At 41.5% G+C, this 13,172-nt stretch overlaps 1 protein-coding gene across 1 annotated transcript; it reads left to right on the forward strand.

Annotated features, from left to right (window-relative positions):
• The first annotated feature begins 750 nt into the window (after window positions 1-750).
• On the forward strand, window positions 751-9,762 carry TYMS (thymidylate synthetase). The gene is made up of 7 exons (XM_030496599.1): window positions 751-1,028; window positions 1,744-1,817; window positions 3,005-3,179; window positions 5,334-5,435; window positions 6,632-6,807; window positions 8,239-8,310; window positions 9,195-9,762. The coding sequence occupies exons 1-7, from the start codon at window positions 878-880 to the stop codon at window positions 9,330-9,332; spliced, it is 888 nt and encodes a 295-aa protein (XP_030352459.1). The 5' UTR covers window positions 751-877; the 3' UTR covers window positions 9,333-9,762.
• Window positions 9,763-13,172: the final 3,410 nt, after the last annotated feature.

A 13,172-nucleotide genomic window follows, 5' to 3' on the forward strand; every position in this document is an offset into this window, starting at 1 on the left:
GGCTGCAGGAACCCCTCACCAGACACGTGTGGTGTGCTAGGCCCAGCCAAAGTCTTTACCCTTGTTCGGCTCTGAAACAGGATGCCTGAGGTTGCAGAAATAAGAAGGAAGATATAGAATCAGAGAATGATTGAATGGTTAGAGTTAGAAGGGACCTCAAAGTTTCAACCCCGAGCCACGGGCAGGGATGCCTTCCCCTAGACCAGGTTGCTCCAAGCCCCGTCCAACCTGGCCTTGAACACTGCCAGGGATGGGGCAGCCGCAGCTTCTCTGGGCACCCTGTGCCAGCGTCTCACCACCCTCACAGTGAAGAATTTCTTCCCAATATCTAATCTAAGTCTACCCTCTCTCTATTTAAAGCCATTCTCTCATGTCCTATCACTACATGCCCTTGTAAAAAGTCCCTCTCCAGCAAAGTCCAACAAATGCCAACAGCACTTTCCAGCACGAAAGAGGCTGGTGAGCAGCTGTGTTGCCCTTGGGGGCAGAAGGAGTTAAAGTCAGTATGGCGTGGAGCACGGACTTAGGGGCTCGGGCCAGCCCTCCGCCAGGGGGACAAGCCCCGTCGGGGGCCGCAGAGGGTGGCTGTGGAGGCTTTCCAGCACCAGGCGAAGAAGTTTACAAGGGCGACAAAGAAGCAGGCACAACCCACCCGCTCTTCACGGCCCTAAGCGAGGGAAGGGCCGCGGCCGGCCGGGCAGAGGGCGGGAGGGAGGCGGCGGCTGCGCGCGCTCTGCCCGCCCTTTTCCCGCTGCTTGGCGGGAAAGGCAGCTCGTTGGCGGGTTCGGAGGAGAAGCGGCCGGCGGGAGCGGGACAGCAGAGCAGCCGGAGCACACCCCAGCCCGGAGGGAGCCGCTCGGGGTGTTTCTCGGCCGACATGCCTGCCGAGGGGGAGCTGCCAGAGGCCGGCGAGCCGCAGTACCTGCGGCAGGTCCGGCACATCCTGCAGCACGGCCACCGGAAAGAGGATCGCACCGGCACCGGCACCATCTCCATCTTCGGCATGCAGGCGCGGTACAGCTTGAGAGGTCGGCACCACAGGGACCCGCGGGATGCCCCGGCCCCCGACCCCTGCCCGCCGCGGCTCCGGCGGTCGCCGCCCTGCGCCATCTTCTTCCCCGGGGCTATCCCCCACCTGCACGCTGAGGGCAATGCTTTCCCCCATTCGGGGCCGGGGCTGGACCCGCTGCAGGGGCTGTAGCGGCGTTTCGGCCCGTCCTGTCGGCTACTTTGCCCTCTCCCCGCCCGCCAGCCTGCGGCAACTCGCACACCTTCTCTCCCTTTGCCCAAGGGCTCGGCCCGGCCCTGCCGCATAGCTGTTACCTGGTGAACAAGCGGTTTAGATCTTGAGGTAGCCTGTCCTGGTCCTTCCTACCGTTCAAACATAGTAGGAAGGATGGTTGTGAAATAGATTTGCCCACAATTTTATCTTAAGCCTCCCCTTTCCCTTGTGAATGCCTATGCATACATCCTTATGCTGCACCGTGGCGCCCTCACGGCAGAGTTCATCCAAGTCCCCACAGGTAATTCATCTTATCCCATTGTCCAGGAAAATGAAAGTCAGGTTCTTGTCTTCTTTGATCTGAATATGAGAATTACACAGTCTTTCCCAGCTCCTTCCTTCATATCCAAACCTCTGCGTGTCAGATGGTGGCATTACCCCCTGTGTGGATAAAAAAACCCAAAGTCTGTCCACCCTTAAGAAAGGCTGCTTACCTCTGACACTCTGCAACTCTTTTTCAGATCAGTTTCCACTGCTGACAACAAAGAGGGTATTCTGGAAAGGAGTGCTGGAGGAGCTGCTGTGGTTCATCAAGGTTCAGTATTGGGATGTCTCTGTGGGTGGTGTGCCTGAGAGTGGTATTAACAGAAGGACTAGTGTGAATTAAGGAACTTGGGGTAACTGCAGATGTTTCCGTTCATACGACAGAGCAGAAATGCAGCCAAATAATATTTTGACTACACGTGGAAGTCCATGATTTTCAAGACATCCTGTGCGGTTTAGTGGAGACTATTGCATTGTTACCAATCAGGAGAGTTTTTCTGCTATTTCTTTGTAAGGGAAGTAGTCTGAAATAGTGAGTTACTTTGCTGATCTGACTATATCCCACAGTTATAAAACCTAGTACAGTCTTTTATTAGTGTTTGAATAAGAAATAATAATATGAAGTAGACTGTAGGCAGCTTAATGATCTGCTATTTAATACTGAGATAGCTTGTATTGATTTGAACAGAAATAAGCAGTGCGGAACCAGAGGTGAAACATAAGACTGATTTAAACAGTAGGCTTTTTAGTAGCAAAAACCTGAGATCTAATATAGCTGTAGTTAGAGTATTAAAATTCAATGGTAGATAATACATTATGAGGTAAGTGTTCCTTTATATGTAGTGGCATGGTGCAGGTATGGGAAAGTCTGTCTAGCCATTTGCTAGATAGCAGGACTCAAATACACATGCATTTTCTTAAAAATATAAAAGACTAGACACTCCCCAAAATGGAACACTTTCTTGTGTTGGATTTTTGAGTGTGCTGATTTGGACAGAACTCAGTGAAATTACGCTGGGTCATTTTGTCATATTTGTCATTTTAACAAAGGGATTTTTAAGACCTTAAGCTCGTTGTAGATATCTTGGCAAAGGCAACATCAAGGCCATAAATTTTTTGTTTGTCTATTTTCATCCATCTGTAAAGTAAAATCTTGTTGTCTGCAAATGCGCGTATGAGTTGACCTTGAGGCTGTACTGTTTGTGCATTCACAAAATTAGAAGAATCCCAAGTTAAATGTCAGCATGGTACTTCAAACTTCATCCTAGTATGTTGCTCCTAAGTTTTATTGTATCAGGTGCAAGAACCTCATCCAGTACATAAATCATCCTGTTTCATCCTTTATAAGTGGAGAAATACTGTAGACCTGCAAAGCTGAAACAGATGTTTCAGATGTTTCAAATAATGTCCTTTGTGTTGGAATTAGGAGATAGGCTTCTTACTGTCCATGTTTTGTAGGGTTCTACAAATGCCAAAGAGCTCTCTGCAAAAGGTGTGAAGATTTGGGATGCTAACGGGTCACGTGAGTTCCTGGATAAGCAGGGTTTCAGCACCAGAGAGGAGGGGGATTTGGGACCAGTTTATGGTTTCCAGTGGAGGCACTTTGGAGCAGAATACAAAGATATGCACGCAGGTAATTACATACAAATACAGTCTTGATTGCTTAGTGAGACAACTGTGACATGTCACTTGCAGAGGCCTGGGTGGAGTGGACTGTTGTTAAAGGGACTGTTCACAGTGTGAATTGGTAGCCAGAATAAATAGTGTTGGAGAAGGGTAATGTAAATTTTTTTTTTTTTTTAAACAAAGTCTAGTTATCCTGAAAGATGTAGCTTTGTGTATTGTAGTTTGGCATTTGTAGAACAGACCAACCACAAGGCATACATTGCCTTTTTTACTTCAATCTAGAGCACATATGGTCACTGATAGCTGGAAGGATGTGTGTCTATTGCAGTCCAGAGATGTGAGGTAGCTCTCTCTGATAGCAGTGCAACACAGGCTGCCATCTCTGAATACCAATGCAGGGTCCTAATTTCCATCATAAATTGTGGTGGCAAGAACTGACATTTGCACACTACATTCATTGGGACTGTGGAAGAGAAAGATTTTTCCATTCTGCAGTTGGAACACAGTAGGATATATCCATAGCTGATGATGCTGTGGACAGAATAGCTGTAGCAACTTATGATGTGATGCAGTACCTATTGGTATTATTTTCAGTGGAACCAGCTCATTAAACTTACTCTGAAGTCTCTTGATGACTCTTCTCTAACTCACTGAAGGAGAGGATGTACAAATGTTTAGAGGACTGCTGTTAAAAAAAAGAGTCAAAAATAGATGTTCCCTATCTGGTTGGTGTGATTTTTAACTCAGATTAACAACATGGTTAGTTATATTTTTTTCCTCTTTTCTTTTTTCTGTCAATATAGTCTCAAAGTTCACTTAAGTTACAGATACTAGACTTATTGGCATGTTGGCTGCTGGCAGAACACAGTTCTATGCTGACAAAAATGATGCAAATTGTGAACTGGCACATCTAACAAAGTTACTAAAATGTTTCACATTCCTGAATGCAAAAGGTCTGAGGCATAACGTAATTTGGAAAAAATGAATAACATGAATTCCCATAGGTTTCATTACTAATAGACTTCCTTAGGTTGCATTACTAATAGATAGGTAATTAGCTTCAGGAGCTAACATAACCATTTGACAAGGCTTCTGGCACAGTATTGCTGGCAGAAGAGTTCCCTGAGATGCTTGTTAGCACCCTTGTTAGCAGCTTGGGTCTCCCTGTGACTGTTACTTGGTGTTGCTTTGCAGTAAGAGTTATTAGAAAAAGTTAGTTACCAGCCATACTGATTCACTGGCATGACTCAGAACAATGAGTAACAACTAATGACTCTCTTGTTCTGGAATCCATTCTAAGGTTCAGTTAATTCCAGTGAGTTTCTTATATAACTGGTATTGAACCTAAAAATCAGCTTGCGAACGTCATTGAGTGAAGTGTAATATCCTGTGCTATACATGATTAAAGTTCCCTTCTGGCACTAAGTGCTGGGGAAATTTAGTTTTCATACATGACCTTGTAAGTGGTAGATGAAGGTGTTTATTCATCTGCCAAGAACTTCCTCTTGAGCATGCAGAGGGTGCCAGCACCCCACATTACTGGTCTGGGCATAGTTTTATTTTTTTTTTTTATAAAGAAAGGGCACTGTAGCAGGCACATTTAACATCTAGAAAGGCATCTTAATCCAGAAATGCATTGAGCAAATTAGTTTGAATACCATGAATAACTAGGTTGTAATACCTTGCCTGTTCCAGTACAGCTTTTGTCCTATTCAGGTAACAAGTCACCATGAATGATAAAAATACTTTGTTTGGCTAATTTTTAGTATTGCAGCTTTTGTTTCCTGGGATGTAGTGTTTATGCAAACTTCTTATTTGGTCTTGAAAAACATCAAGTTATTGAGGCTTTGTATAAAATGTTCTAAATAGGAATGGTCCTATTTTGGTGGGTGCTAAAGGTATTCAAAGCATACAAAAGAGATGGGGAACATACGAAAATACCATAATGAGAATTTTACAAGCCTTAGAGTACCCTAGGGAAGACCAAGAATAGCTTATGTTTGGAGGGTGCCAACTGATAAATTTAATCACTTTCAAAGTTACAGTAAAATCTTCAGAGGTTGTCATTTGGGTATCACTTTTCAGTGGGATGTGGGCTGGGCTTTAAAATAGTGTGACTTGAATCTATCCGGCTTAGATCTTACTTGGTATCTCTCTTCAGATTACTCCAACCAAGGAGTTGATCAGTTGCAAAAAGTGATTGAAATGATCAAAACCAATCCAGATGACAGAAGAATCATTATGTGTGCTTGGAATCCCAAAGGTATAGAACAGCAGACTTTAAGTAAATGCAGTTGCACGTTATCTTGCTTTATGCTAAACTATGTTCTAATCCTGTGTCAATAGTCAGTTCCAGCTGGTGTCCTTGTGTACTCTTTATAAAACTATCAGGAATGCAGTAAAAATGGCCAGGGGTTATAAGCTTGATTATCTTTCTACTTAATTCTCATGTTCAGACCTCAAAAATTTTGAACCATTACTTCAAAGTTTTTACCTTCAGGTGAAAGTGAGGGTTACCTGGCTACCAGCGTCTGGGACATACAGTCTCTGTTCAAAGACAATGATTCTTATTTGAAAAGGTTAAAAAAACAAAACCAAAAAAGACAATACCAAAGCAGTGTGTCTGTTTTTTTAGCCACATAATAAATTGTAAACTTAACAAAAATCGTAGAACTAGAAAACTAAACTATTGTTTGCCTTTTAATCATCTTTGACCATAGGTTGTCTAGATAGCCATTCACTCTATTTCTTCTAAATAAGAGCTAGTGCCAAATAATGTTTAACTTCAGCAGCAGTAGATCTACGCACAAAAAAAAAGTCATCCAGAGACACAGCAGACTCGTGTCTCTGAAAGGGGATGCCATATGCCATTGCTGTTATTTTTAAGGTTACATATTGTCAGATATAAGGAGATAGCTGGATAAAGTTTTTCTTACCAAGCTGTAATTGTACTGTCTGCACTTATAAGTGTGTATAAACACTCAAAAGACCTTTTGTTTTCTGATTATTATTTTTTTATTGATCGTTACTTTTATGTCTCAACAAGTGGTAAAGGCACATGGCAATGGGAAGAGAGTAAGATGAAGCAGTTGGAAGTCGCTTTAGAGTACATGCTTAATTTTACCCTTAATGTCTTCCATTAGGGAAATCACGTGTCCCACCGAGGTGAGTAAAACTAAACTGCTATGCAGCATTATGGCATAAATCTGCTCTGTGGAATATCTGTTTATGGCTTTTCTGGTCATACAGCCCAGGAGACAGCGTGTCATGAACCAGACTTAATTGTGTAGGCAGCAGGTGATTTTAAACAAGAGAAGAAGCAACAAAATGATAGTGCAGTTGGATTTTTGCTCTCTACTGTCTCATAAAGTGCTTTTTCAGGTTTTGTGTCTTCTATATTTATAACACTAATGCTGTTACAATTTTTTTTCCCTCTTCTTCCTGTACTGCAATTGCTAGATATTTCTCTGATGGCTTTGCCTCCATGCCATGCCCTTTGCCAGTTCTATGTTCTCAATGGTGAATTGTCATGCCAACTCTATCAGAGGTCTGGAGATATGGGACTAGGAGTGCCTTTCAATATTGCCAGCTATTCACTGCTCACTTATATGATTGCCCATGTCACAGGGCTAAAGGTAGGCTATTTAATCATTTTACTTAATCTTGTCTGAGAAGCGTGGGACTGAAAGATAAGGCACTTCCTGTCATTCATGTCCAAGAAAAAGTGGAATGAACATCCTGCTCAAAATCTTGCTAAAATATGTATAAGAAAGGGCCTCGTTAATTTAACGTGAATTGTCTTGGGTTTGTACAGGCAGTTAAGATCAGCAATGTAATAATTCTTAAATTCACGTCAAACAGACAGAAGATCGTCCAGGTCTTTTTAGCTGAACATCAAAACTGACCTGTTCCACTAGTGTACTTTTTAGGGATCTGAACTGAGCACTTGTCCTTATGAGATAGAAACATGCAAGTGGTTAAATCTTGTAGCATGTGTTTTTTATTGGAAGCGAACAGTAGCTCAGTGGTTGTTGTCAAGGTTCCAATTTGGATATTCTGCCCCCTTAACTTCCAGCTGTAATTTCAGCTGGGTATTTTTTTCATTTCCTACTGTAGATGATTATGTAGAGTGGTAGTATGTGCTCAAGTATCAATTGCTCTCATTCCAGAGCTGTATTTTGTAATCTGGCAGAATAATTTAAATGCACCACAATCTTGTACAAGTGAAACCCCCTTTAGAGCATGTAAAAAATTATACTAGCAAGGCCATTTGGGCCTGACCCTCCTGCTACCAGCAGCAGGAAGGGGAACTTAAAATAGGGAAGAAGAGAAGAATTGGACTTCACAGCAATTGCAGACATACCTAAGACATTAAGCCGAGGTACTAGAAAAAGTGAAGTTTAATATTATGTCCATTAAGCAGCTGTTGCCTCTCAGCTGCTTCCTCTCACAGCTTTGGTGGGTTTTATCATCATATATCTAAGGATTGATCTGCATTGGTCAGAGGCCAGTAAAATAGCTGATAAAACTTACCTAATTAAATTAGAATGCCTAGAGGCTACTAAGTCAAAGAACTTGGAAGCTCGCAAAACCCATCTGGATGCTTGATAAGTGCTTTGGGGTTTAGCCTGTGACTGACACCTCCACTGCCACAAATTACATTGTTTAGTAGTGGCTAAGGCAACTAGTTTAAAACCAGCTTTGGTAAGTCCTGCTTATTAGAAGTGGAGTGGAAAAGCTAGTTGTCACTGTCCCATCGGTTTCCATCTTGGTGGGCAGATCAGCAGTGCTCCATACATTTACCAAAGCTATTATCCTAGCAGGATGTTGAAGATAAGTTTTTTAGTAAGCTAGTGGAAATTTCATGACATTTTTCATCAATTATGCATTAATCTGGGAAGATAGTGTCCTTCTAAGCTTGTAAGGTTGTCTTGATAATCCAGTACAGAAGCTGCAATTCCACATTAGATGTAGGATGCTAAGAATCAATACTGTGAGCATTGTAATGTTTTGCTTTCTTGAAACCTGAATATTTGAAAAACACATGTATTCTCCTTTGTCTTCAGCCTGGAGAGTTCATACACACATTAGGAGATGCTCACATATACCTGAATCATGTGGAACCTCTAAAAGTTCAAGTAAGTACTTAATCTGTATTCTTGTATCCTTCTATCTTCCACAATGGTTATTCAATACAAAGTTATCTTGATATTTATTATTTAGATATCCTTTTGCAAATATCTGTCTCGATTTTCTTCTAATTTCTACCCAAATAGTTGCAACACCTTAACCTCTGTTCAACTTGGGTCGCAAGCAGAAATACAATACAAACCTGACTGAAATGTACATCAGTGTACTATTCTAGAACCAAATTAGAGATCCAGAGTCTGCACCCCTACTTTTGACTTCATCATTCCAAAACCTTACAAAACCACTCTGCCTAACACAGACAAACGCAAAATAAAATGTATTTGTAGTATATCAGAAAAGGATAACTTAGCAATTCATAGAGTTAATCAGTATTAGTATTTGGCTGAATAAGGCTGTATTTTCTTCAAGAAGTAATCGTTGCAGTAGGAGCAAATCAGACTTAGCTCGGACTGAATGTCCTCTCCATTCATATGGTTCAAAACCATCCAGAGAACTACTTACTGGTTCAGATCTGAATGTTCCTTTAAGAAATTGCAGCACATCTGATGCACATCTGGGTCAGAATTTCCAGTTTAGTTGCCTCTGGAAGGAATCTAATCTGTAACCACCAGAACTGCACTGCAAACTGAATATGCTTGCATTTGGATGATCAGGGAATCCACTTTAAAATTATGCTACTGCTCCCTGTCAAAATACTAAAGTAGATTCAATTTAACTGTTGTTTTGGGGGTTTTTTTTGAGTATAAATATTCTTGGGAAGGAGGGAAACTCTACATGGTATAATCTGAATTGAGAGATTGAGATCTAATTTATCGCACGAAATCTCTGTCTTCAAGTATTGGTTTTATACAATAAGCTTCTTTTATTTCAGCTTCAGAGGGAGCCAAGACCTTTCCCCAAACTCAGAATTCTTCGTAAGGTTGAAGAAATCAGTGACTTTAAGGCAGAAGACTTTCAGATTGAAGATTATAACCCTCATCCACCTATTAAAATGGAGATGGCCGTTTAATGTTATAAACCAGCTTCTAGTAATGTGGAAATGCACCTGAGCTATTTCGTTTTCTCTGTTCTTAAAGTTATGGGGTTCTTATATACTTCAGAAGGTACATACTTTATTACTGAAAAAGAAACAGACTATTAGACCAGTTCTGCCTTCAGTACAAAACTGTAGTTGTACAGGACGGAAGATTATTTATTCCTGCTGTACAGTTTTAAGTTGTTAGTGAAATTGTTTTCTACACATTGTTTCAGTTACCAGCGGCCACCTCTGTTACCATTCAGCTACTGTGTGTGAGTAGCAATTACTTACATGATTTAGTACTGAAAATAACTTTTACATATGATTCCTTCAAGGTTGTAGAAGTCTTTAAATATGTTCTAAAGAGTATATGTTTAATAAAGCTTAAAAAAAATCTTCTAGAGGGATGATGCATATTTAATTTTAGTGTGTTTTCTTGTAGCAGTAGTAAATAAGAATTGGAAAGCAAAGGTAAATTCTGTTACACTTTAGGATCTCAGAGGGTGAGATCTGGCAAGGAAAAAGAAGCGCAAACTTCACATGGTCTTCATAGATGAACCAGCAGGAAGACAAAGGATCTTAATGGAGCCTTGCCTGAAATGCGATCTGCATAACATCTCTCCATCAATTTTTTTTTTTTTAATTTACTAACCCTACATGAATTTGATGTAAATCAAACAGACCTGTAGTTAAACAGAGGTTATCAGATGGCATTAATAATGCCATCATTTAAAACCAGAGCCTACAAACATGTGGACTAATTTTGCAGCCTGGAGCAGTAGAAGTTAGAGATACTAGTATTTATAGGATTGGAGCCTATTAATTAAATCTTATCAGAATTCAGTTTTCATGCCACCAGCTCTGCCTATCCATAGCATTTCAAGTCCTTGCTGACTGCTTCTCTCATTCTGCCTCATTATTTGGCCCTGAAGAGCTTCCACTCTTGTCCTAACTCCTCCTCTGAACACACCCTTTTATCATTCCCATGCTTTCCAAGGACAGTTCAATTGACTTGGAGATAGCATAGAAATTTCTTACCACTTTGCTCAAATATCACCTCCCTCTATGATCTACTTTCTTAGACAAGCTTTCCTAACCCACGTTTTTTCTGACATGTTATGATAAGTTGCAAAATTTGCCTTACTGCAATACCAGAAAGAATATTAGTTATCTGGTTATGATAGATGAGGGGTCAGAAAAGAAGGAACTGTTTCTGAATTTTGAGGTGAACACCCACCTGATCAGACATCAAATTAAGTATTCTGTTAATTAATCTGACTTGGTGAGTTTGCTACCATAGTGACTGGCATCTGTGAAACATCTGAACATGGAATGCAGCCCAGGTTTCAAATACCTTTATCAAACCCACGAACTGTTCACTTTCACCTGCTTGACGTTTAATTCACACTTTGAACTTCCCTTTATAGCCCACAGGTAGGTGGGCTTGTAGGGTAACAAGACAAATTCATGTGGTGACCACTATGTAGCAACACATTTCTTAAGAAAAAAACAATCACCATGATCAATTGCTACAGGACTGTTTTGTATAACTAACCTGCTTTCAAGACTTTCAAATACTGGGGTAGAATCAAATATTATCAAGTGCTGGACTAATTCACAGAGACCCCCAAGTCCATACTAGAGAAAGTGCTCAAAACCAAGACACCCAAAGCTCTTTGGTGCAGCCCTGCAGCATGACATGAAACAAAGAAAATTACACAGTGCGTGCAAGCTTATGCTCTGAAATCACAAGCATGACAGCTGGAGAAACTAATCAGACTGGCTTGGAGGGTGGAGAGAGAAAGATTTTCCCATTGCTACTGCATTTTGCAGAGCCTTACTCTGGGCCATCAGCACCACAGGCAAGTTTTCATTCACACTTCCCAGCCTGCAGCTGTCCATTTGGAGAGAACTCAAGGTCTTAGTGTGTACAAGCTGTATTAAATATCACTCTATTGTGGCAGTGTAAGGGGGAAAAAAAGTTTAGACCTGAAGTCTCCCAAATTCACGTATTACAAGAGCTGCTGGCAACTCATATATAAACATTTGTGTGGTGTCCCTCTTGTGTGTCTCAATAAATCCAAATTTTTTAATCCACAGAATCACAAAATTGTTAGGGTTGGAAGGGAACTCTGGAGACCATCTAGTCCAACCTCCCTGCCAAGGCAGGGCCACCTAAAGCAAGTTACGCAGGAATGCGTCCAGGTGGGTTTTGAATGTCTCCACAGAGACACATGAGAATTTGGATGAAGTGAAGTTCAAGGATGTTGCCAATATTAAAAATAATCAGCTTATATTGTAATGTTATGAGCACAACACCTGACACAATGAACTGAGGTACACTGTGTGCCACATGGCGCAGTCTACTTAAATGAGTTTGGAAATTACTGCCGTTTAACCGGATGTTGAACAGCCTAAATGAAAGTGAAGCAAAAATGCCGAGTGAAAATGGCTCTTCCATTCCAGAAGACAGGAGCTTAATGCGAAGGCGATTGAGTTTGCAGTGGAACCATTATATAATGCTCACATAAACAGATTGGGCAGCTTTGCCAGGTAATTCACAGACTGCCTCAAAATCTTTTTAGAATTTAGGCTCCTTTAGGAACCAACTCACTGCCTTTTGGTACCCCAGCCGTGTCCCCAGGCAGGGACTTGGGGTACACTGGGATCTGGACTGTCTTTGCCCCACCACAGCACGCTCAGGACTACGCAGCTTTGGGATGTGCTTGCCTATGGGAATGAGCAACTATTCGCATTTTGAGACAGCTAAAGTGGTTATAGCCATGATTCTGATGTAGGAAATCATTCCCTCTTCTGGAGGCCAGTCCAGCCAGATGGGAGATGGCCTCGTAGGCAAGATACACTTGGATAAGAGTCAGGATTCGATTTCTAGCTGTGCTACAGATTTTCTGTCTGGAGCTTGGCTAAGTTGTTCAGTCAGCTCAGGCTTCACATTAATTTCCCATGTTTGTGGTACAGATAATAGTACTCCCCTTATTCATGGGGGAATTCTATAGATAAATACATAAATGCTTATGTGGTTCTCAGATGTTATGGTGAAAAGAAGAAAAAAGATATACAAACAAAGTAAAGCTAGTATTCAGGACTGGCCTTTACTTTGTAAAGCAAAGCTATACTGATGGGTAATTCAAACATATCCTAATAGATGTTCATTAGGACATCAAATTAAGTGTCCTGTCTACTGGTAGACAACAGCTGATAGCGAGAAGCACAATGAAATATGTTGATAGCAGGGCCTGGCATGAGGAACTGGCAGCAGAGAAACTATGTTGTATGCTGTCACTGTTGTCTCCAGTTGCTGCAGAGAACCAAGAATTTGTTAATTCACATTGTTTGGCTCTGTAGCTTTGGTGTCAAGGCTTGGCAAAAAGATGGGTGCAATAAAAAACAATTTACTTCAGGTTAAAGACTGGTGTTCTAAAATGTGTCAGCCTGTCTATTGACACCTGAGTATTTATGATATGTCTGCAAGTTAGTTCTGGTCTTCGGACTCATTAAAAATATTCCAAGTGAAAAGAATTTAAATATAACTGATGGCAGTGACTTATTACTAATGCTAACAATGGGTTTCCCTGGGGGAAAAGAAAGGTTTCAGTGTTATTAAATAGATGCATATATACCAGCCAAATTCCTCCTAATTTCAGACAGGGCACTGAGTGCACTGACAGGTTTCACCCTGACCAGTCTCACCTGGGGCCCACACCCTCTGCCCATGGGCCTCAGTTTCTGCCTGGGCTGCACTGCAGGTGTACCTGTTGGTCCATGGCCAGACACAGCTGTGGATGTGTCTGGCCATGGACCAACACCCTG

Source organism: Strigops habroptila, chromosome 1 (genome assembly GCF_004027225.2).
Source record: "Strigops habroptila isolate Jane chromosome 1, bStrHab1.2.pri, whole genome shotgun sequence".
In the NCBI taxonomy this organism is placed as follows: domain Eukaryota; kingdom Metazoa; phylum Chordata; class Aves; order Psittaciformes; family Psittacidae; genus Strigops; species Strigops habroptila.